The following is a 23993-nucleotide window of genomic DNA, read 5'->3' on the forward strand; positions in this document are numbered from 1 at the left end:
CAGGGACATTGAAGTTCTGAAAAAACGCTGGTACGACCTGCGCATCGTGACTAAGAGGAAGATGGGGGACATCCAGAAGGAGGCCAGCCGGACAGGAGGTGGAACTAACAGGGCACCTGCCCTCACCGAACTGGAGGAGCTGGTGCAGTCGACAATCGAGCCCGAGAGTGTCGTGGGCCTTGGGGATGCCGACAGCTCTGCCAGAGCCGCCACCCAACAAGGTAAGAGGAATGCACAGCAATGTAGCCCCCCACCCCTATCCCACATCCCCCAATGTGAAATGAGTATCCCACTCCAGTCCATGTGTTACTGCAGACAGGCAATGCATTATGGGAGATGTAGTCAGGGATCCCCCACCATGAACAGAATCGCACAGTACAATGATGCATGGTACAGACATTAGCCTAAAGCAGACAGGGGACAATGTGAGAGTGTTACAACAATTTATTGTCTTGCTTGCAATGCATGCCTTCAGGTACACTGAGCTGATGTTGCATTTCTGTCCGCAGACGTAACATCGCGCAGGACTGCAGATGGCACAGGAGAGGGGGCACACCGTCAATCCAGTTCAGCTATGGGCAGCACAAGTTCTGGCCATAGAGCGTTGCCACTGCCACCATCCCCAGTACCTGAGCCTGCATCCCCAGTACCTGAGCCAGCATCCCCAGTCCCTGAGCCAGCATCACCACTCATGCTGGCGTCACCGGCCACATCACCGCCTGCAATAGTGAGGTCGAGGAGGCGTGCTGCTGCCAGGCTGCGCGTGTTGCACACATCATCTGATGACAGCAGGGGCCCGGAGACAAATACTATGCCCCAGGATGGGAGACATACCACTGGGCCCTCCACCTCACAGGGAGAAGACACGGGAGCAGGACGGCGCCGCAGGTCGCGTGAGCAAAGTCCACCACCAATCCATCTCAGCCATGGGGTCTTTGGGGGCCTTGAGGCCAACATGTTAAACCCAACAGCGCCTGCAAACAAAGGCAGTAATTTCAGTACAGCGGCATGTGCGGGGACTCAGAACAACATTCAGACACATGGACAGGAACATCGGCGCAATGGCGGCGGGGATTTCTGACATGGCAGCGGGCCTGCGGGACGTCTCACAGTCCATGCAGCTGTTGTGCAGCAAGTTGGACACAGAGAGAGCTGCAAGGCGCCGGGAACGGCAGAGGGGAGACAGGCACACCAGGGCACTCAACCGCCTGGCAACTGCAACATCACTTCTCTGCCGGCGCTCAGTGAACATGCAGGAGGGCCTGACACACTGCAGCAGCGACGTCACTAGGGGGATGGTGCAGGTCACCAGTGCCCTGGAGGTCCTATTGACCAGTCAGGCGGCCACAAGTGGTGAGGGGATGCTGCTGAAAGCATAGACACCAGCAGCAGGAGCAGCATCACACCCCCCGTCCCAGAAACACGCAGGAGCAGCAGGCGGCATGGGGCTGGCACCAGTGAGGAGGCTGAATCCGTGCCATCCCACAATGTAGCGCGTGGCCGCAAACTTTGATGCTGCACCGCGTAGCAATAGACTATTGGGTGACGTAACCCTGGTCTTCACACTTGTGAATGTGCAATGTTACCTGATTTGCATTATCTTGGTTTCGTGGCGTAGTGGCGCATTATTAAACTACTACATGACAACCAACAACTGCCTGTGTCCCCTTACTTACTCAGAAATAGTTGCATGTGATCTCTGCCCGTCTCACTCTCCCATCTGTTGCTGTTGGCACTCCATCTGCGTTGGCCTCTGGCTGTCCTGTATCATCCTCATTGTCCTCAAAATCTGTGAGTTCCACCTCTGTCCCTCTCCTCGTGGCAAGGTTGTGCAGCATTGCACAAGTGGCGATGATCTTGCAACAGATGATGGGTGTGTACTGGCGTGCGCCTCCGCTCTTGTGGAGGCAGCGGAACCTGCTTTTCAAAAGTCCAAACGTGCGGTCCACCACGTTGCGAGTTGATTTGTGTGCCACGTTATATCGTCTCTCACTCTGGGTTGATGGGTGTAGGTAGGGAGTGAGGATGAATGACCGCACGGCATATGCACTGTCGCCTAGGTGAGTAAAAGGGAACCATCAGTCACATGCCTCAATACACTATGATTTGCAAGTTTCATGGGGCGTCACTGTTACTTACCTAGCAGGTATCCCTCTCCAAATTCTCCGGCAAGCAGTCGTGTGTAGATCCCACTGTTCTGGAAGATGTATGAGTCGTGGGTGCTCCCAGGAAACTTGGCAACAATGTCAGTGATGATGTTCCCTGCATCGCAGATAACCTGCACATTGATGGAGTGGGTGGACTTTCTGTTTCTGTAGATGTGCTCAGTGGCAGCTGGTGGGCAGATTGGGATGTGTGTGTCATCAATACAGCCAATTACATGGGGGAACTGTGCCATGCGATAAAAGTCAGTTTTAGTTTTCTGCAGGTCAGCCTGTGTGTTTGGGAAGCTGATGTAGTGGTGCATTCTCTGCATCATGGCATCCAGGAACTTCCTGAAGAAACGGGACAGGCAACTCTGTGATACACCGCCCACCGCAGCTATCACCACCTGGTAACTGCCAGATGTAGGCTGCAGAGTACCTGCACATGTGGTGGTATGGCATGCGCCCTTGGTGTTGGCTGGTCCAGGAGTGGGTGCAGGTCCCTTATCAGGTCCATGATGGTTTGGGGGTGTAGCCTGTACCTTTCATGTATCTCATCCTCAGTCAGTTGGAATAGTGTGATGCGCTGTCTGTAAATGCGTTCCTCCCGTCTCCAAATCCTCAGACCTGCTGCCTGTAGACGTAGCCGCCTTGCAATCACATACAGAGCGGCCATGTTGTCCACGCTGATGCATTTTGGGATTTCTTTTATGCACTGTTGATGATTACCACCTGCTTTCAATCTGTGTTAATTACCGACTCTTAATTACCGAATTTCATCGATTTCTAAAATACCGAATTTACCTACATGTCTTTTTCCGTTTTACCACTTCATATTTACCACTTCATATTTACCGAATCGGTAATCATGTATTCAGTAAATATGAATCGGTATTTTAGAACTCGGTAAATATGAATCGGTATTTACCGCTTCATATTTACCGATTTTAGGTTTTTGGCCTCCTACATCTCACTTGACTAAATACCGGTCGGTAACGGGAAATTTACCGAATTTCGGCCGTTACCGACCGGTATTTGGCTACCTACATGAGGCCCTAAATCTCTGTTTTGTGGTAGTGTGGGCTTATCAGAGGGTAGTGTTAAGCGTTTGTTGTACTCATAGAGGCAATAAATGAGATACACACTCAAAGAATGAATCCAAGACCAAATTAGAAAAATAACCCTTCTTTTTATATGTTTCAAACCAAGAACTTCATACAAAAGTAAGTCATTTTTGTGTTATCTAATTTCAAAATGAAGTAAGTCTCACTGTTAAAGCTGTGCACCTTTACGCACAATGCAATCCTATGGAAGGAAAAGTCATAAATTACTACCAGCAGTTCTTCTGGAACAGCCTGGATTCCACCGGGAGCAAGGTTCTGTTAAGGTTGGTAGCTGGGCACACTACGAAGAAAGGGGGCCACCTAAAAACAGGCTACACAGGCTGACTTGGCAACAAGCCTGAGAGCTTGCAAACGGGGGCTTGGGTCGCAAGGGGTCTTGGAGCAAGGGAGCACAGTCAGTTCTTCGGTACCGAGGCAGGGCGGCTCGTGTGCTGAGTGGATAGAGCAGTTGGACTGGTGCACGAATGTGCTCCTCGAAGTTAGGGACAAACAGCTGGCAGGAGCAAAATCAGGAGAGCTGGGCCACTCACAAAGTGGGTCTCAGTGATGCTGACGTCGCTCGGCGGCTGCTTGGCCGTGGTGCAGTGATAATCTGGACTGGACTCTCACTGTTGGTGTTTGGTGCAGGGCATCAGGTACCACGGGTATTGGTGCTGCACGGCTCCGGTTCGTCCGGTGTCTTCTCACTAGGTCAGGATACAGATCTGACCTTCCAGAGCACGAGTACCTTCTACTGGTTATCTGCAGCATTGGTCGGGCCAGGGTGCTGCAAGGTGGTGAACTGGACTCTGCTTGCCAGTGCCTGCAGGCTGCCACATAAATACTCAATTTAGGGGCGTTATAGGAGTGACATGTTGTAGCCAATGGGCTACCTACCTTAAGGGTGTCTACACCCTTTATATGACCACTTCCTGTGGGACGTGGGCATAACACTGACCTAGTATACAAATCTCACCCATATCAAGATGGGGGATCTGAAAAGTGGGGTCCACCTCAGCTGGTCCACCTTAGGGGGGGTGCTGGCTGAAAGTGGGCACACCTCCTAATCTTACACATTTTCCCACCTATCTTGCTGCCAAAAAGTGGGGTCAGGACAAGGTTGTTGGCATCTTCACTATCTGGAGAGGCCTGGGTTGCTTAACAAAGGCGGCAGGGCCTTTGAAGCTTCCCGCCCTGGAAAGGCTCATCCTGCATGGAGGAGGTGTAAACACCTCTGCCCAGAGCAGGCTTTGTTTCTGACCTCCGAGTGCAAAGGCTCCCTCCTCAGGGGGTCAGAAACTTGTCTAGGGTGGCTGGCTAGCCGGGACCAGCCAGTGAACACACTAGCAGTCGGTAGGTTCTCAGGAGGCACCTCTAAGGTGCCCCTTGGGTGCATTTCTTGATAAATCCAACACAGGCATCAGTGTGGGTTTATTAAAAGGAGATGTTTAGTACCAAACATCTGGGGATACAGTGAAGCCATCATGTAGATGGGGAATGCGTAATCATGGGTGTCCAGCCCATGTACTTGGTATGGCTTCCCTGTGCAATTGTGGTATCCAAGGGTGAACTTAACTATCATAGGAACACACCAACTCATGCAAATATGCCCACACATGGGTATAGTACACCTTGCCTTAAGGCTGTTAGGCTACGTGTATTGTGTTCCCCACATTTACATCCCACTCCCCATGCACTCCTGGAGTCTAATGGCCGGGGTTCTACAACCAGAGCGAATAACAATGGCGAAGGAGGACAGTCCTGTCTCGTGTCCCTCTCTATGGCCCCAATTTCTGAGACATAACTCCCAGATTTTACTCTAGCCACCAGGTCAGTATAAAGTAGTTTAACTCAGCCTCAGAATTTCGGTCTAAATTCCATGCCCACCAACATCGCATGCATATATTCCTAGTTTCCTGTGTTGAAGGCGTTTTTTAGTATCCAACGTAATTATAGCTGCTTCAAGATCAGAATCTGCAACTACATCCTTGATGTGGTGAAGTCTGCAGAAGTTAATTTGCATATTACGACCAGGGATAAACCCACACAGGTCTGGGTGAACCAAGGAGGCTACACTCCAACATCTTGGCCAATATTTTTATGTTGGTATTGATCATCAAGAAAAGTCAATGGGGCATATCAGCAACAACCGGCGATAAAAAGCGCCGGCTAGCGTGGATTTTTATCGCTGAGATAGCGTGCTATTAGCAACGCTTATCTCAAAAGCGATAAAAATCCTCACGCTAACTGCCTAACGTGAGATTATCGCTGGAAACCCAGCGATAATCTCACGCAATGTGTCGTTAGCTTGTTGATAGGGCCCCACAAACTTAGCCATGATATCCACCTTCCATAGAATATCATGGCTAAGTCAGTCCTGTAGCAGGCATAAGGAAAGTAGCGATAACAGGGGTTATCGCTACTTTTCTTGCCGCTATGCTTCATAGTGTGGGGCTTGATGATAGGAGAAATGTCGCTTAGCGACATTTCTCCTGTCATGTCAGGTCAGGAACGCCCACTTTGCATCTCATTAGAGATGCAAAGCTGGGTGTTTGGAATTCCTACGCTAACGCAAGTTTTCACGCGTTAGCTTGCTAATTAGGCGATAATATTATCCCCGCTTTTCGGACGAAAACGGCCGCAAAAGCAGCGATAATTCTATTGCCTCGCCTTGCTGATTTGCCCCTAGAGGAGCAAAGGTCTTGTGGCTCCCTGTCTGGCGTTAACATCATCAGGACTAGGGGCTCCCTCGTGGAGTCTGGGAGCCTATGTTGGTGAAATGACTCTTCAAAGATCTCCAGAAGTTTTTACGTGGGGTTGACCTGAAAGGGGCAGAGGGAATCCATCCAAGCCAGGACATTTGCCCCCTAGCGTATCCCCAAGAGTCAACAGGAATTCTCCCTGATAATTTGCTGGCTCTCCGACATCCAGGTGGGAGCAAATTTTAAAATGAATAATGATGTGCTTAAATCTGCATTAATGAGACGCCATTTAAGTGGTTGGAGTGGACTGTACTAATTATAACAATGTACCATACGTTGACATGAGTAAGCCTAACTATGTTTTGAAACTCAATTGCACACCACACGGATTTTAAATGCGCATTTTAAACACTTAACCTTTCTCTGCCTGTGCACCAAGAGCTTATAAAATGCTGGCAATTCAGTTAGTTTTACGGTTATGCTTGCACCGTATCAACTAAAGTTACATGATAATTTCACTCTAATGTTTTTTGGCTCCTAGGTCCAGGTCCGACGTCTTTATATTGATTTGCTGGCTTTCCCACCTGCTCTATATTACATTTTGGCAATTGTATCGTACCCACGTTTCGCAGTAACTAGCAATTTATATGTGTGTGGCGGGCGAATATATGCTCAGCTCATGAAACACCCGATGAATTCCCCACACCTAACATGGTCGATGGTTTCCCTCTCACGCAGCCTAGTGTTCAGGATTACTTTAGATTCCGACGTCTTCCATAGGCATCAGTTCCGTATGTTGTTCCGGTTTTTTATGACGTTGGTCACTAACGTAGTTCATGTTTCATTGGTCGTCCTGTTGTCCCCATGGCAGCCGCCGTAATGTCCCGCCTCCTGTCAGCCAGAGAGGTGATCGGAACCTTAGCAGAGGCGGTTCTTGTTCCCTGCCGGACCCGCTGTAGCGACGCAACGTTTTCCCGGACATGCCTGGAGGCGGGGGAGGATTCCCGGGGCACCTGGTGGAAGTGGGTGTGCAGGCACAGGTGAGACGTGGTGCCTGGGGATGGAAGGGGGAGTGGCACCGCATGTGTTTCTCCTTGGGGGAGGGTGGGCGTGGTTTCAGTGTTCTACAGTCCCCTCACTACTCTACATCTGGTGAGGGGAGACAGGGACTGGGCGTCCTGGGGTTCAAGGCGTATTTAGGCAGTGTAAGCACAGAGCCCCTGCAGAGGGCCTGGTGTCTATAGGGTGTATGTCATTAATTGGGTGACAACTCTTGTGGGGGGAGGTGCACTGTTCTTACCCACCCCTACCTGCAGCATACCTTCTGGATCATTTATTTAACAGGGTCACATACTGTCTTCTCCATAGGCATTGTTCTTCTTGTCTCACTCAGTCCTAGACCACAGGTCATTTCCCCCACACTTAGGTTGATAATCGGGTACTCGCATCACTTGCATTGCAAATTCATTCAATTTACTAAATAGCCCTTTTTCTAGGGTCTTACTTACAGGGGAACATCTGTAATGGTGCAAAGTAGAGTTGCGTGGAGTACAGTGGAGTGTTATGGGGTGGCACAGAGAGCCGTGAGGTGTAGAGTTGATTGGCGTAGAGTGGAGTGGCTAAAGTGTCGTGGATGGAGTAGAGTGGAAGGGCGTAGAGTGTCTTAGAATTGAGTGTCATAGTGGAGTGGCATAGCGTGTCGTGGAGTGGTGTTGAGCAGAGTGGAGTGGCATAGAGGGTGTTACGTAGAGTGGTGTAGAGCGAAGTAGATTGTTATAGAATGGAGTGGCATTGAGTGCAGTAGAGTGGAATGGCATAGAGTGGAAAAGAGTGTTGTGGATTAACATAGAGTGGAGTAGGGTAGTGTGTTGTGGAGTAAAGTGGCATGGAGTGGTGTAGAGGGAATTGCGTAGAGCGTCATAGAGTGGGGTAGTGTCATAGTGTCATACAGAGTGGAGTAATTATGGAGTGTAGTGTCGTAGAGTGACCTAAAGTGAAGTGTTGTAAAGTACAGTGGTTCAGAGTAGATTGCGGTAGAGTGCAATGGCGAAGAGTGCATTGGTTTTGAGTAAAGTGTGAGTGCTTTGGCTTAGAGTGCAGCGATGTAGAGTTGCATAGAGTGGAGTGGCATAGAGTGGAGTGACGCAGCATAGATTGCAGTGGCAAAGCGTGCAATGGTGTAGAGTGGAGTGACGCATTTTTAGAAGAGTGGTGTAGAGTACAGTGGCGTAGAGAAGATTGTAGAGTGGAGTGGTGTAGGATAGAGTGCAGTGGTTTGGAGTACAGTGATGGAGAGTAGAGTGGCGTTGAGTGTAGTGGTATAGAGTGCAGTAGAGTGATGTAGAGTTGAGTGGTGCAGAGTAGGATAGTGTAGAGTTCAGTGGTGGAGAATGCAGTCTTACAAAGTAGAGTGTCATAGAGTGCTGCAGCGAAGAGTGCTGTAGAGAACAGTGGTGCCGAGTAGGTTAGAGTGCAGTGACGAAGAGCGGTGACCAGTGGTGTAGAGTGTTGCATATTAGAGTGTAGTGGCGTAGAGTGCAATGGTGCAGAGTAGTTGGCTTAGAGTACGTTGGCACAGAGCTCAGTGGTTTAGAGTAGAATGGCGTTGAGTAGTGCAGAATAGAGTAGAGTAACATAGATTGCAGTGGTGTAGAGTGCAGTGGCCTGGAGTGGTGCAGGGTAGAGTAGAATGGCCTAGACTGGAGCAGTGTAGAGTGCACTGGTGAAGAGTGCAGTGGTGCACAGTAGATTAGAGTGGTGTAGAGTGCAGTTACATAGAGTGCAGTGGTGTGGTTCAGTGGCATAGAGTGCAGTGGCGCATAGTATAGTGGTATCGAGTAGAGTTCAGTGGCGGGGAGTGTAGTTTTGAAGAGTAGAGTGGCATAGAGTGCAGCGGTGTAGAGGAGTAGAGTGGTGTAAAGTGCATTGGTGTAGAGTGGTGCCAGGTAAAGTGGCATAGAGTGCATTGATGCAGAGTAGAATAGAGTGATGTAAAGTGCAGTGGCATAGGGTATAGTGGTGTAGAGTGGCACATGGTAGATTGCAGTGTAGTAGAGTGGTGCAGAGTAGAGTGACGAAGAGAGCTGTGGCGTAGAGTATATTGGTACAGGGTGGCATAGAGCGCAGTGACGTAGAGTACAATGGTTTAGAGATGTAAAGGGTGGTAGAGTAGATTGGCATATAGTTCAGTGGTACAGAGCACATTGAGGTAGAGTGGAGTGTCGTACATTGGTTTAGAGTAAAGTGGTGTAGAGTGTATTGGCATAGAGTGCAGTGTCGTAGAGTAGTACACAGTAGAATAGAGTGCGTGGAGTGGTGCAGCATAGATTGCAGTGGATTGGAGCGAGTGGTGCAGAGTAGAATGTTTCAGAGTTGAGTGAAGTGGCGTAAAGTGGCATGGTGCACAGTAGAATATAATGGGGTAGAGTGCATTGGCATAGAGTAGAGTGATGCAGAGTACAGTGCAGTGGCGTGGAGAGGTGTAGAGCAATGTAGAATGGGATAAGATGGAGTATGCATGGTGTAGTTGCACACTGCCATTACATGCAATACATCTTCAGTTGAAATTACCATTATATTTGCACAGACATTCAGTTTTACGGATTAAAGTATTCAGTGCACAAACGATAATGTGTGGACTAACATCACCTAGTGTATTGATTTGTTTTGATCATATTAAAATATTTGTTTCCACCACACTTCAGACTTACCAAAAATGTGCTTTATTTGTGCTTTTCAAATTCTGATATATTCTGAAATATCCGCACAGTTCATTTACAGACACTTATATTTTGTTGTGTAGTAGAAAAAGAAATAACATACAGCCTTTCTCCAGCACACTCCTAGTAGTCAGTATGATTGTCACATAAAACATCTCACTTTGAAGTCAGAGAAACGGAAGTAAACACCAGCCTTCCTTGGAGGACAGAGCCTGACATTTGACCTCTGTCTTTGAATGCACAGGAGATGTAACAAGTTAAGATCAAGACGTAAAGGCCTGTTTACAGAAAGGAAGCACTCGGAGGAATAATGTAAATAAGGTGTGGACCACAGAAGGGACAAGCTTAAGCTGAACAGCCTAAAACAAATAAAGTCGGCAAATAGAAAGTTACCAAATGTGAGACACAAAGCCAATAGTAACCAATGGGGGGATTGCATTCACAGGGAAGCTTTCTGAATGTCTGCAAGATGTCATTAGCAAACCATACAGCTGCGCTGTCTGGTAGACTTTGACCTAAAAGGGACACATGCTCCATATTATACCACATCCCTCCCCATACATCATTGTTTCCCAGCCAAAAGCCCCCACCCACTCAAAATATAGATTTTCAGTCTCTTTTTTTTTCAGCCCCTCACTCTTAACCATGTATATTTATACAGATGACCCTGTTGCTAAACATAAATTCGTACAAACACGCATATATGCTATTTTATGGGAATTTATACTGCCAGTGATGCGATGCCGCTGGTTCAAGGACCAGAAAGTGACTACTAGGTGGGCAGACACTTATGCTTTTACTTCTGTTTTTTAGTTAGATTATATCTGATAATCCTATGGCAAAGAGACTACCAACATACAGGTTTATTGAGAGGTGAAAGGTACTGTGACCGAAATGTGTAAAGCGTTTCTGTCCGAGCACTTTAAATCACTGTATGTATGTGTTAGTTCTCTTGCACAAACCTAGCCACAAAGCAGCTAAGCACTGTAAATGGTTGAATGCAGTGGTAGAATGCGTGTGAATCTGGGCGGGGTTCAGTGTTTTGATAAGAAAGGTGGACTGTGTTGTTTTGTGATGTAGTCTTCTTTAAAGAGTCTTCAGCTCTTTCAATAGAGGAAGGGTAGGGATGTTCCTGATGTGTACAGGAATGACATTTCAGATTCTAGATGTTTAGACAGAGGAGGTCTGTGACTTAGTTTTCCCTTTTTGCACTTCTTTGTCTCCAGGCTCATGTTGTCCTCGTTGCTGGTGTGCCTAAATATGGTGATGGTTAGTCAGATAGGCGAGGTACTGGCTGTGACAACATGGTGGCTCTCTGTTCATAATGACTTTGTCAATCTCTAATAGTTTGGCCTGCATGGTAGAGAGCATACAAAACTGGGCCTCACAATGACAATTGTTTAGTTTCTTGTATGTTGAAGTCTTCTGTGATGCACATGAGTCAAAATAGTAGCTGCAGCAAATGCTTTTCGCCCTCTTCCTCTCCCTGGTCTCTTGTCTTGCAACTGGTAGGTGTGAGAAGCATCGTAATCAAATATGGTAGAGGATACAAGGGTTTGCACATTTCCCTTGCACATAGCAGATGTACTCATCGTTAACAACTGTGCATGTCGTCCCACAGAGAACAGGTATTGTAAAGTCCTGAGCGGTGCAAACCTCCCCACCACATGAAGCATGGAACAGGTAAAGCTCCAGCAGTAATATTTTAAGAGACACCCATGTGTACTAAGAGGTCATCATAAATAAAACTTTTCCCACTTGATGCTTGACAGGAACCACATGGGCATTAGGAGAGCAGGCTTCCCTTGCACAGGTAGAAGAGGAAGAATACTGGCATCAGCTGTATACGTTTCCCTCACTCTCCTTCCCCATACACATCAAGCAGTTACCAGAAGTGCAAAAAAAAGAGTGCAGGTTTCCCTCCCATGCAAGAGAGCAGGTAACATCTACATTAAGAAATCTAGTGTTCTTTGCACATATACCCAGCACCTGGATACCCTATCGTGTGATTAGCCGCGCTCTTCAAGTCCGAATTGATTGACAATAGTTAATACATGGGCATCAGCAGTGCAAGCTTCCCTCGCATATGGAGAAGAGGTACCACATCAGCAGGAGTAGTGCAAGATAATTCTCTCCCCGTTCCCACTTGGCAGACAGCGGAACACAGGAAGCAGCAGGTCATGCTTCCCTCACACACAGAACAACCACAGCACATGGAATGCCTTATAAGGATAAGACCCCTCAAGGGAACGAGCACTGCATGGGGAGCACTGCTGCAAGATTCACAACAGGGAAAAAAACTGGCAGAATGCAACACAAGCCACAACTAGTGCCACAGAACACGTATGGTGCAATTAGCACAACTTTCCTTCCTATAGTGCTGGAATACAGCTAGCATACAGGTAACAGTGTCACTTTACCTAAAAGAAGCAGCCTCTTTTGATAGAGGAGAGTCGCATGTAATACCTCACCACAGTCAGGCATGCATAACGTGCCTCACCGGTGGCATGGATGGATCTGGCTCCTTCTTAACTAGAGATTGTTCAAATCTGCAGAAAAAAAATCTGTGGGAAATGTGCTAATATTTGCCATAAAAGAGGCCAGAATCTGACCCAAAACGTTAGATATCCCGAAACAATAGTAACAAGCATTTGCAATGTAATAGGACTCGCATTTACGCGAGATCTATTGCATTGCAAACAGGAGTGCGGGCTGGCGGGTGGCAGGGGGCGTGAATGCACAAACAACGGGAGTGCGGAGGGGCACGGACTGCAGGAGAGGGGGAGAAGGCATGGGCAGTAGGAGAACCTCATTAAAGAAAGTAGTGCTCACAATCTAAATAACACATACCGTGCAATACTCGAAGTAAAGGGGCCAGTAGCCATGGAAAGATACAAATGACGACATGGCCATCATAAGGAGGGACTAACAAGCCTATAAACCAATCGGAAGGCAGCATTTAGGAAGGACAAAGACACAAGCCAATGAAAAAGATGAGCGGGGGAGTGGGCAGGGCTTCCTTTACGTAGTAAACTACCACAGATCAACCGCAGAGCAGTGCTTGCGCGCTGGCTCAGGGCTCAACCTAAAAAGGATTATATTCAAAGGGAGAAACCAGGATGACCGTTATTTCAGAGATTGGTTATATTTTCGAACCTCTCTCATAATTCATGAACTACCTTTTTGAGACCACTCGTGTTGAAGATGCCTTCATTCCTTAAGCATACTAAGGATGTTGTAAACCTCCTTGCATAGTTTGCAAGTACACAACACTGACCAAAGAAGTGACATTACGATCTAACTTCAAGTGGTGCATCCGAACACACACCAACTGTAACACTAGGCAGTGTATCTATCTGATCACCTGTCCTTGTGGTCTACAATATATAGGGATGACCATGCGTCCGGTCAAAGTTCGCATTACCGAACATAGAAGTAACATTCGTTGCCAACGAGCCACCACGAGGATGTACAGACACTTCATAGAGACTCAACATTCCCCAGATTCCTTACACTGGATTGTATTGGAAGCTCACCAACATATTTCCAAACAATCTCTATTTAGGATTGAACAGAGATGGGTACACAGATTAGCGAGCCACACTGAGGGTTTGAATGATGATATTCCATGGAGTTCCATCACTTAATCATCCTGTCCAATAGTGCCATCATTACCGCACTATATGTATTATAGGCTATCTACCATTAGTTGGCACACACGTTGGCACTATTGCATTAGTACTGGTCCCCCCCTTTTTCGTACAAAGACTTACTACACTATTAACGACATTGGGATAACTATCGCAGACTACTCCAACCTAGCCTGTGTTGTTTTGTTACCTTGGTACCGACCCTACTAATAACCATCAACCTACGTTTTATTGTTTGTTAGTCCCTGATATAACTAACCCTCTGTACCGGCATACCTTACGACTTTTGTTCAGCAACTTGTCCTTCCATGACACCTTCTACTTTGGTTGCTTAACAGTCGGTATGTTTAGACTTGATCGTCTTCCCTATCCAACATGTCCGCCATAGTTTATGGCGATATCACGTGACCTTACGGCTGACGTGATCACTACGGTGACGCGCCACGCCCATACCACACCCCCGTTCACGTCACGAAGCAGGAAACTGCAGGTATATCTCTCCGGGTTATTCACTCGCAGTCACCACCCCGGTTCCTGGCGGTATTGGGTAGGTGATACAGCATAGCGTGATTCGACGCGGGTGAGTATACCTTTTGCTCCGCACTCCTGTGACTTCGTACTGCTCTCGTGAGCTACTCTGGGCCCGCCTGGTGAGCTTCTCCTCCGCGTGTACACTGGCCGTACCCTCGGCCCCGATCAGACCGCCAAAACACACTCCTTACTTTGCGGCTCTTTTTCGGTCCCAGTGGGTCGCGCCAAACACGGTCGAGTTCCCACCCGGCACCCCGTCAGTGCCTCTTATTACCGTACCACCTTTATTTTGGTTTGACTGATTGCCTGTCTCTCTTGCGTCTTGTCCCTAATCCCCCTTTCCCCATTTTTGACGCTTTTTATTCCTATAGGACCCAACCGGTGTCCTCTAGTCACCGCCAGGACTGTTGCTAGCAATTTCTAGCAACCCACTAGGTGAGTCCGCAGCTACAATCCCATGTCCATGAGTATTTTATTATTCTTCACCTCGAATACCAATTTTTTATACAAAAGATGTTTTTAACTGCACGCTCTTTCCTTCTTTGAATTATAAACCTCCTAGAGACCATTAGATTTGACTTTGACATTTTTTGATTGGACTCATTGCGGATTCACTCTACACCAGCATTTCACAAGAAGATACTTGGGTACGGTATTGACTATACTCTGCTCCACTCAATTTGACTCACTCCATAATATCCATTTCATTCTAAAGTGCGCCTCATTGGCAATGTCAGAAGGTTTCTTCCTGTTTAAGAAAGATTTTTTTTCTACAAGTAACCGGGACTTTGATGAGGAACACCTTTGTTCCCAGCATGGCTAAACTTTACCTGCATATTTTTGAGATGTTATTTATTTTCACAAGCAATCCATTCTCTCACCAGATTAGGCTGTGGAAGCACTATCAAGATGACATTCTGATCATCTGGGAGGGTGACTTTGACTCTGTTAATGAAGTTTTCTATTGGCTCAACACCAGCATGTGTTTCTGAAATTTACCTGTCAGTTTAATAAAGAACCGTCCCCCTTTCTAGACCTGATCTAGACCTTTCTAGACCTGATCTATCCTGACAGTGGCTCTTTAGCGACTGAACTATCTAGAACTATCTAGAAAAGCCACGGATCAGAATTCACTTCTCCTTGTACATACCAGACAGAGAGGCACTTCAAACTCTACATAAACTAATCTTAGAACTACTTCCACATGCGAGAAGACACTAGCCATGTGGAATGATAAATTCATTTTCTACAATTATGTCATCATGGGAATCATATCAAATGGACTGTGATAGAAAAACCCAGACTTTCTGGTGCTACCCATGATTCCAGTTGTTATCTACTGCATAAAGAACGGCAATGGGTTTTTAGACTTCCTACGCATAAACGTGTTCTGAATGATGAATTACAATAGGCATCATTAGCTAACACTTGGCACCACACCGTCTAGACTCCTGAGAGATCCTTTTATATTGACCCGTGTGACAGCCAGACCAGAACTCTTTAGGTAATGTTTTAATGATTTTTTATTGGTATCGTGAGGTTGACTTCCTTTCTTTGCACGATGTTGACTGCTACTGTGACCCCCACTTCCTTAAGGTGAGAATTTACGCAGGAATCCACATAAGTATCGGTTATTTCTATAAATTCTACATCATGTGTCAAGAATGTTGTGTTTTCTTTATCAAACCATGCTCATTGGGCATTTGGATGTTGTGTATTTCTATGTTCTATCGATTTTTCACTTGTTTTTCTCTAACCAATGCAGGTCCTTAATACCATCCAATGAGGCATCTTATCAGCACAGTCCTGGTTGTTCTTTATTACTTGTGCTCCTATTGCTTTGCAGAGAGGTTACTTTTGGCCCTGATGAATGCCTGTACACCTGACGAGAGGGCTAACAAAGGCAGAAACATGTTGACTGTTTTACAAGAAGCAAGGCTGGCAGTAGGAGAAGTGCAGTTGCTGCCAGTCTTGCTTCTCGTAAGCAACGACTATAAGGGCAAAGTGTGTGTTTAAGCATCGCTTGCAGGTTTTAAAAAAACACATAAATAAAAGCCATTGTTATTTACAATACCAATAGCTCAAACTCTCGCAAATTTGAGACCTCATGCATTACAAATGCTTGTTTCTTTCCCACTGCACATAGTAAGCAGGTCCTGGCCCTCTTGGAGCAGAAGCTACTATTCACTGTCACGAAGATCTCGAAGTCCAAGAGCCCCATGTGTGATATTTGTCAGCTGTGGACCAAAAGCTAATGTGTGAAGAGGAAGCTCTATATTTAAATGTCACAGAAATCACTACAGACCACTGAGACTGCCCTGGAATAAGACTGTGCCCTTGGTAGCGAGATGTGCATTTCATGTGGCAAGTTAGGTTTGTGACGCTTTCTATAGGATTGGCTGAAGTCCATCATTATTAAAGGAATGTCTCCTGTTAATGTCTTCATGCCGGGTAGGCCGACATTGTGTTTTCTTAAGCCGGTATCTACTAACGAGACTGCGCAGTATCACAAGGAGGTCCCACGCCTGTCAGTCAGCGTCTTTAGTTAATGATGGGCTATAATTCTTCATTTCTAAGTTTCCTTCTAAGGGGAAGCAGGCCTAAATGTGGGATTCTTCGGACATGACTCTCGCTAGCAGCATCAGTTAAAACTTACCAGGCCCATTTTTTTGCAGAAGATAGGTGCCCAAAAGCATCCCTCCTGAACGAAAGCTAATAAAACAAGCAGGTTTGGATCCTAGATTAAAAAGCATGAGTAATGCCTGGATATAGTTAGTGCGAGGGCAGCGTCCCCACCGCAGCCTGTATCTCCCGGTTGTGCACTATGCAAACGCACACCGAGGGAGGACACAGGGACGGTATTTGCAATTAATAAAAGTATGTGTAAAGTGCCACGAGGGAGAGAACAGTCAGACTTTGGGGCACCACAATAAAAATACCCTTTTGGACTGCAGAGGCTAAGCACAAACGTGTATAAATGTATGCAGTCACGCCAACTGTACCCGATAACAGATTTAACTGCGATTAAAACAAAGGCTGAAGGTTATAAGGTCCCCCGGGAGCAGCGAAGGTGCTTGTTAATAGTTCAAAAATGGGTGTTTACATATATCACATCTTTGGAACCTTGAAAGAAACACACCTAGGGTTTAAATATATACTAAGGCCTGTGTGCTTCACAAGTTTTCCAAATACCAGAAACTATAACATTTTATTTAAAATGTATGTTTCCAAAGCAGCAGTTTATACAGCTTAAGGAACAGTTTGTACAACACAGTAAAATCAAAGGCTGCATTTTCTAAATATCCCGTGGTGGCAGCAGTAGTTTTTACTGCTAAAAACAAACGCTGCATACTATAAATGTCCCACGCAAGCAAGAATAACAAATACAAGATAGTAGAACAAGACACTATAAATACAATCTTCAAGTCTAAATAATGATTACAGTTAGCAGACACTGCATACGTTTTTCTTTCAGACAAATTTAAATTATTTTCTTCCTCCTTTAGCAGGTCAGTGTATGTTAGTTTTTATCTTAACAAAGGCTGGAATTACGTAATTGCAGGTGACGGGAGTATCTTGCAGAACTGTGCGGATTGGCGGTTGTCAGTCAATACGCACCAGTGCTCATGGAAAGCTTGGCAAATCACTCAATCTCCCTGTGCCTAAGCCTAAAAATGAATGCATCCTTCTGTAATGCAGCCAGTGCTTATGCAAAGCGCTCCGATAACTTCGGGTCGGGTTCGCGCTAAATAAACTGCAAAAAGTAGAATCGAGCAAGGCATCTGATATATTGTTACAAATGCGTTCAGAGGTGTGTACTCCTCTGAATTGCGACGTTTCGTGATCAAAGGTGCCCAGTACAGCAAAAAAAAGCAACTGTGTCTCCCGAGAAAGCCAGCACAGCCTGAATAAACAAACGGGCAACTGCCCTCACAGATGGTAACAATGGAGCCGAGACAGACCAGTGGCTCAAAGGCTGCCCACACTCACCGCCCAGGTTATAAACTTAACTAAGTCACAAACGGCAGGGCAGTGACTTAAGGCAGAGATGGAGAGTTGGTCAAACTCCTGATAGGTGGCATGTGATTTACGCACTTCCTCGTATAGGCGAACTGCCAGGGAGGATAAGTTGCTAAGCCACAGTGGGGGATCGGCAGCGAGGGTTGCAGCCCTTTTCACATTAGCGGCTCTGCCCACAACTGAAATCGGACGTTACTTCGAGGACGTGCGCCTTGCTTATAGGGCATGAGCGTTCACTAAAAAAGACAAGCATTTGTAATGCAATAGGTCTTGCATTTACGCGAGACCTATTGCGTTGAATATGATTGGCATCATGACAACGGGAGGAAGGACGGGCGGGGGGGATTAGGCAAGGACAATGGGAGGGCGGGGGGAGAAGGCACGGACAACTGGGGAGGGCGGTGGTGATTTTGAAGGCACGGACAACGGGTGGTGGGGTGGGGGGAGAAGGCACAGACAACGGGGTGGAGAAGGCAAAAACAACGGGCGGGAGGGCGAGGGGAAGAAGGCACCAAAAGCTTGCATGCCCACAGTAGGCGAACCTCATTAAGGAAAATAGTGCTGACAGTCTAAATAACAGAACACTCAAAGTAAAGGGGCCAGTCGCCATTAGAGGTGACAAATGAAGAAGAGGCGGTACTAAGGAGGGACTAACAAGCCTATAGACGAATCAGAAGCCAGCATTTAGGACAGACAATGACACAAGCCAATCACAAATATGGGCGGAGAGTGGACGGAGCTTCTATTCACCTACTCCTCTACAATAAGCCTCGTAGAGCAGCGCATGCGCGCTGGCTCTAGGCTCGACCTAAAAACCTGTTAACAGATAGTCCTAATGATGAGTCTTAATTCTTAGCCTGACAACTGCATTGATCACTGAGTACAGGAGGTCTTGCGTAGTCCAGATAGGAGACAACTTTGCTCTGATAAACAACTTTGGTTATCCTGTGTAACACAAGCTCCCACCTAGTAAAATACTGCCATTTGATCTTCATGTGAACCCTACTTCTAGATAGAATCCATTTTTAATTGTCTTCTTGAACTTGGGCTACAGAGAAAAGGAGAAGATATCTTTCCCACAACATTAACTTGCAGAAGAATTGCACAACATGTTGAATCCTTGAATATTATTGCAAAATGTTCAGCAAAATCTCCTATGTACATTGCAAGAATTTCAGAATTTTCTCAAACAATATTTTATAATGTTATGTCGAGGTTTGGGTGTTTTTTGTGTTTGTTAGGTACAATTCTTTCAAGAGTACAAACTGCTAGATGTGCTCTCTGAATGTATTGATTCAGTAGTTTATTCATTGCAGAGTAGGGGATGTTTAGCACAAAGCAAAATATTAGCAATGTCTCATATATCTCTCTTTATTTTTGTACAGGAACCCACATAAGGGAAAACTATTCCCACCCTGGGATCAGCTATTTGCTTATTGTCTCTAGAATATTTGCTGTTTTCATGCATTAACTGATGTGTTTCCAGGAAGATTCATGTTGTACCAACTGATCCCTGGCCTGTGGGAGAAAAACGTGATGCAAACAGCAAAACAATTTTGAGGTTGAAGGGGCTAGAAGCTGGAGTGAAAAATGTTAAAAAGTCAGCAGATTTCAACTGCTCATAAAGTTCCAAGGAAGAGGCCGTACATCTGCAACGCTTGCTTCAAACAGTTTGAAACCCCTTCAAAACTGTCAAGACATTACCTTATCCACACAGGACAGAAGCCATACCTGTGTCACACGTGTCCAAAAACATTCAGACAACTTGTTCACCTTGAGAGACACCAGCAGACACATTTGCTGCCATTTCAGTGTGGCATGTGTCACAGGAGTTTCAAGAATCTGGTTACCTTTTTGAAGCATCAGCAGCTTCATGGTGAAAGCGTCCAGAGCACGATGAAATCATTCAGAAGGTCTGTGTTCAACAGTCAACAGCGAACAGCTAGCGGGCCAGTTCACTGTTCCGTCTGTGAGAAGTCTTTCTCATCAGAAGATCGGTGGGTGCTCCATGAGTGCATCCCTTCGTCGCGCCCCCCTCGCAGCCAAGGAAGAAGGCTGAAAGTGCTCAAGTGTGACTTCTGCCTCAAACCCTTCCCTTCACGCTCCAAACTTGAGCGCCATGTACTCATTCACACAGGTCAGAGACCATTCGCCTGTCTCCTATGCGACAAAACGTTCCGTCAGAAGACTCATCTGAAAATCCACCAGATCACCCATATGGAAGACAAGCCCTTCGAGTGTGGCTTTTGCCATAAGAGCTTCAAAGTCCAGAGTAAACTGTTCAAGCACAGGCAGGTCCATGTGCGAAAGGCATTGTTACCAAAGTTGGCTCGTAGAGGCTGGGGTGCCAAAGTCGCTGCAGCATCTGGTCCTATTGTAATCGATGACGACGAGGCATTTGAGGAGGGTTATGTATCCAGGCCTTGCACCCAGGATACAGGTGAGATGTGCTCGGTCTATGTGGTCCCATTCCAGTGCATGGGGTGTGAGCAGAGCTTCGAGACAGAGCAGATCCTGCAGGCGCACACCTGCTTCATTGCTGAAGATGGGAACCGGTTGAACACTAATAAAATGAACCTGATCCGCAGGTCTAAGGGCAGAAGGGGGAGACCTTCAATGCACTTGAAAGTAGCAGGGAGTAGGCGGCCAGAGATGCAGCCAGTTACTAGGACAAAAAGGAAATATCATGCCATGAGCCACCAGCAGCTGGTGCCAGAGGACCACACTAGGAAAAATCATGCTTCTGCAGATAAGGCGACTAGTGTGAGGAAGCTGGGTGCACCCAAGACTCTGGGTACAAAAAGGAAAATGTTTAAACGAGAAATGGGGCAAATTCAGTGGCCTAAACCGTTCAGCTTCCCCAAACAGGTACTAAGTTGCGAACTTGGTATCGATATGAATAGTGTGCTGCCCGGTGAAAACAAACTGGATGAGCAGATTTCTGGTGGCAGAGATGAAGCTATTTATGTCTCTTCGGGTGAGGAATGTGACCTCTCTGAGGTGCCTGTAACCGCCTGCCGTGGCCGTCCTCGGGCAAGGCACCGCCGTCTTAAAGTCTTGAGTAAATGCGACATGTGCGAGAAAACGTTCCCATCCTTGTCCAAGCTTCGACGGCATTATCTTACTCACACTGGACAGAAGCCCTTTGCCTGTGCCTTGTGTGGAAAGTGTTTTCGTCAGTCTGCTCACCTAAAGCGGCATCAGGTGACCCACAAAGAGAAGGGACTCCATCTTGATGCTTTAATGTATCAGGCAGAATTCAGAAATCTCAATCAATTGTTTAGTCATGAGCCTGATGCCATGCAGCTTGGGTCCCCTTACCACAACATCTCTTCGCCCAGACCATCACCAGACTTCGATGACATGTCCTCCGAGTCGATTGCTGAAATTAAGGTGGAGGTGGAAGCAGAATCCATTCTGGAAGAGAACATGGAGGATGTACAGACTTTGGAGACTGATAGTCCCTTCTTCCCCGATGAGGAGTACCAAGCTGATGGCCCTTGGAATGATGTCCCTTCAGCCACAGAAAGGAACAGAGGCACAAGGAAGAGCTACGAGTGCGGCGTTTGCTTTAAGCTTTTTAAATCTCCATCTAAACTTGACCGCCATCTTCTCGTGCATGCTGGACAGAAGCCTTTTAAATGTTCCCTTTGTGAAAAAACATTCAGGCAGTTGCCCCATCTGAAAAGACACGCAGTCACACATTCAAAGGAGTCATTTTGATTTCCTAGCTGATTTTGTAAAGAGTGAGTGTATTTTGGACAAAATGGTAGACCTGGGTATGGTAAGCCTGCTTTCGGGTGATGTCACCTAGATTTCATGGTACTTTAAGGCACCGGATCGAATGTCCTCCAGACGAATAGAGATAATATATCGTTTTGTATTTTTGACTGTGTTTGTTAAAGGTACTAAATAGGCCACAGGAGGATACAATTTGTTTGGACCTGGTCTCAGGACAGGCATCGTACAGTCAGTAAATGCCTGACCCTGTAGCTAGCCCAACAGTAGGTCAGCTGGTTGGGTCAGAGTAAGGTTAGCTCAGTAGCCACCTCTTTTCAGTGTGATGCTGCTTCCACGTGCTATTTCAAATTGCCATGTTTTAAGGCTGCCAGTATGCCCTTCTGTTCCTGGTACAAATGTGTGATACCCCTTCGCCTGGAGTGCCTCCATTTGCTTGCACTTATTCATCGTGACAACTTCACGCATTCTTTCACTCTATACTTCTCTATGCATTTTAAAATTAATTGGTCTTGGCCTTGATATATTAGTATGATATCTTGAAATGTTTCCACGCTTTAAGTCGGCGCCAGCCTTGTTTTGCCTTATGGTTTGCCAGTCTAAGTTTGTGTAGCGATGTGAGATGAAGCTTGTTTGAAACACGCTTATTCATTCCCCTCTAGTATTTTTTTTTTGCTAGTAAATGTGGTACTTGTGGTGGTTTTTGGTCCATTTTTGTGGAGAGTAGCGATGGGGTTGAATAGATGATTCAGCTCTTAAAATCTGCAGTATTTTTCACCACCAAACTCAAATTAAAATTTCAGTTTCTCTCAGTTCTGAGTTTTTTGTTTAAAAAGCACTTAAAGGCCCTGTGGGAATTGCTCGGTTTTAGCAGAACTCTGAAAAGCTTTTATTTTGGGATACAATACGGAATAAAATCAGTAGGAGAATATGCTTAAATCTACGTCAGTAAAACTGCATGCACTTATGATTGGACACTCAGAATTGATGTTTTAAATCCTTTTTTGTGTTAAAAGAAATTACAGTGAAAAGAAGTTTGCAATGAACTGGGCACGTCTTGATTGTGTTAACGCGCATTCGGGTATGTGCACAGCTTTTTATATGAATATGCGGGGAAATGTCTAATGGGTTTTGTTAAGGTGGCGCAACAGGTGACGTGATGGAATCGGAACCCAGGAGTATTTGAACTGCAGAATCAAGTGTGCAGGTGGTGAGAATTCTGTGGCATAAAACATGTTAGATTTGTATTAATTAAGGCCAATGACTATAGTGGTTGTACAGCAGAAGTGGGCAAAGCAGGATTCATCATTTTTCATTGTTTATATATTGGGATACACTCTACAAAATGGACATCATTTACTACAACAAATATAAAACCTGAACAGTTGGTAAAACATTTACATCTAGAATCCAGGGAAATGATCACTGTTGATTAACACTCAGCAGTACTTAAACCAGCCTGCAAGGCCTCTTTAAACACTACTTGTGTTACTGCGATGCTGAAGATAACAAGCATTTGCAATGCAATAGGTCTCACATTTACGCGAGTTTGAGCTATTGGCATTGTTATTTATGTTTTGGTTTTTAAAACATAAATAAAAGGCATTGTCTTTAACAATGCCAATAGCTTAAACTCGCGTAAATGCGAGACCTATTGTATTGCAAATGCTTGTTAAAAGTGCAATTACTACGAGTATAGTGTATAAGCCTGTTTCTCATCTTATCTGCACCAGACGTAAATCATTCTGTCCATTTGCTTTCTAAAACAGTTTGAAGTGAATATTTTCGAACACAGGCAGGCACTGTGCAGTACTGTAGTCCACCAAAATGCAAACAACGTTTTTGCTTTTCCTGTGTACAGTGTACAGAGTAATTTGACCCGTGGCTCGAGAAACTCGATATATTGTAGCCATTATGCAAGGTTCAAAGTTCACCACAATCCGCCTAGTCTTTCAATAACACCTACATAGAGGAAGCATGGTTACTAAGCAGTAATCAAGCATATTACATTTCGATTACCTTTTGGCTCTTATTCTGAAGAAAAAATCTCCAAGCTTTGTCTGGGTGTTCCCTGCACGAAAAACTGTCCAAATTCAGTAATCAAGCTGTTTATGCTAGTGTTTTTCTGGAACATGTTAGGTAACGCATCCCTTCTTCCTTTGGATATGCACAGGGGGTCTCCAAATGGATCAAAGGCCTCCCAAAACCACTAGCATTTTCCTTATTTATTTTTTAAGGCGCTGACTTGTGATGAGGTCACTTCGCAGCGCTATTCATCCGTCAGACGTTTGGCTGTATGCGCCTTACAGATTTGTAGATAAAGTATCCACTGAATTGATGTAAGATTGCCTCGATGGTCTCGGGTACGATTCTGTGCGAGTCCACT

The 23993-nt window shown here is 46.0% G+C and overlaps 1 protein-coding gene across 1 annotated transcript; it reads left to right on the forward strand.

The window, feature by feature from the left end:
- The first annotated feature begins 6849 nt into the window (after positions 1–6849).
- ZNF770 (zinc finger protein 770) lies at positions 6850–22419 on the forward strand. The gene is made up of 2 exons (XM_085627346.1): positions 6850–6989; positions 19255–22419. Exon 2 carries the CDS (start codon positions 19460–19462, stop codon positions 21590–21592), a length of 2133 nt encoding a protein of 710 aa, XP_085483472.1. The 5' UTR covers positions 6850–6989; positions 19255–19459; the 3' UTR covers positions 21593–22419.
- The last annotated feature ends 1574 nt before the right edge of the window (positions 22420–23993 follow it).

The sequence above is a fragment of the Triturus cristatus genome, chromosome 9 (genome assembly GCF_964204655.1).
Source record: "Triturus cristatus chromosome 9, aTriCri1.1, whole genome shotgun sequence".
Lineage (NCBI taxonomy): Eukaryota > Metazoa > Chordata > Amphibia > Caudata > Salamandridae > Triturus > Triturus cristatus.

Coding starts and splice junctions, on each gene's coding strand:
- ZNF770 (XM_085627346.1), top strand. CDS start 19,460: ATGTTAAAAAGTCAGCAGATTTCAACTGCTCATAAAGTTCCAAGGAAG.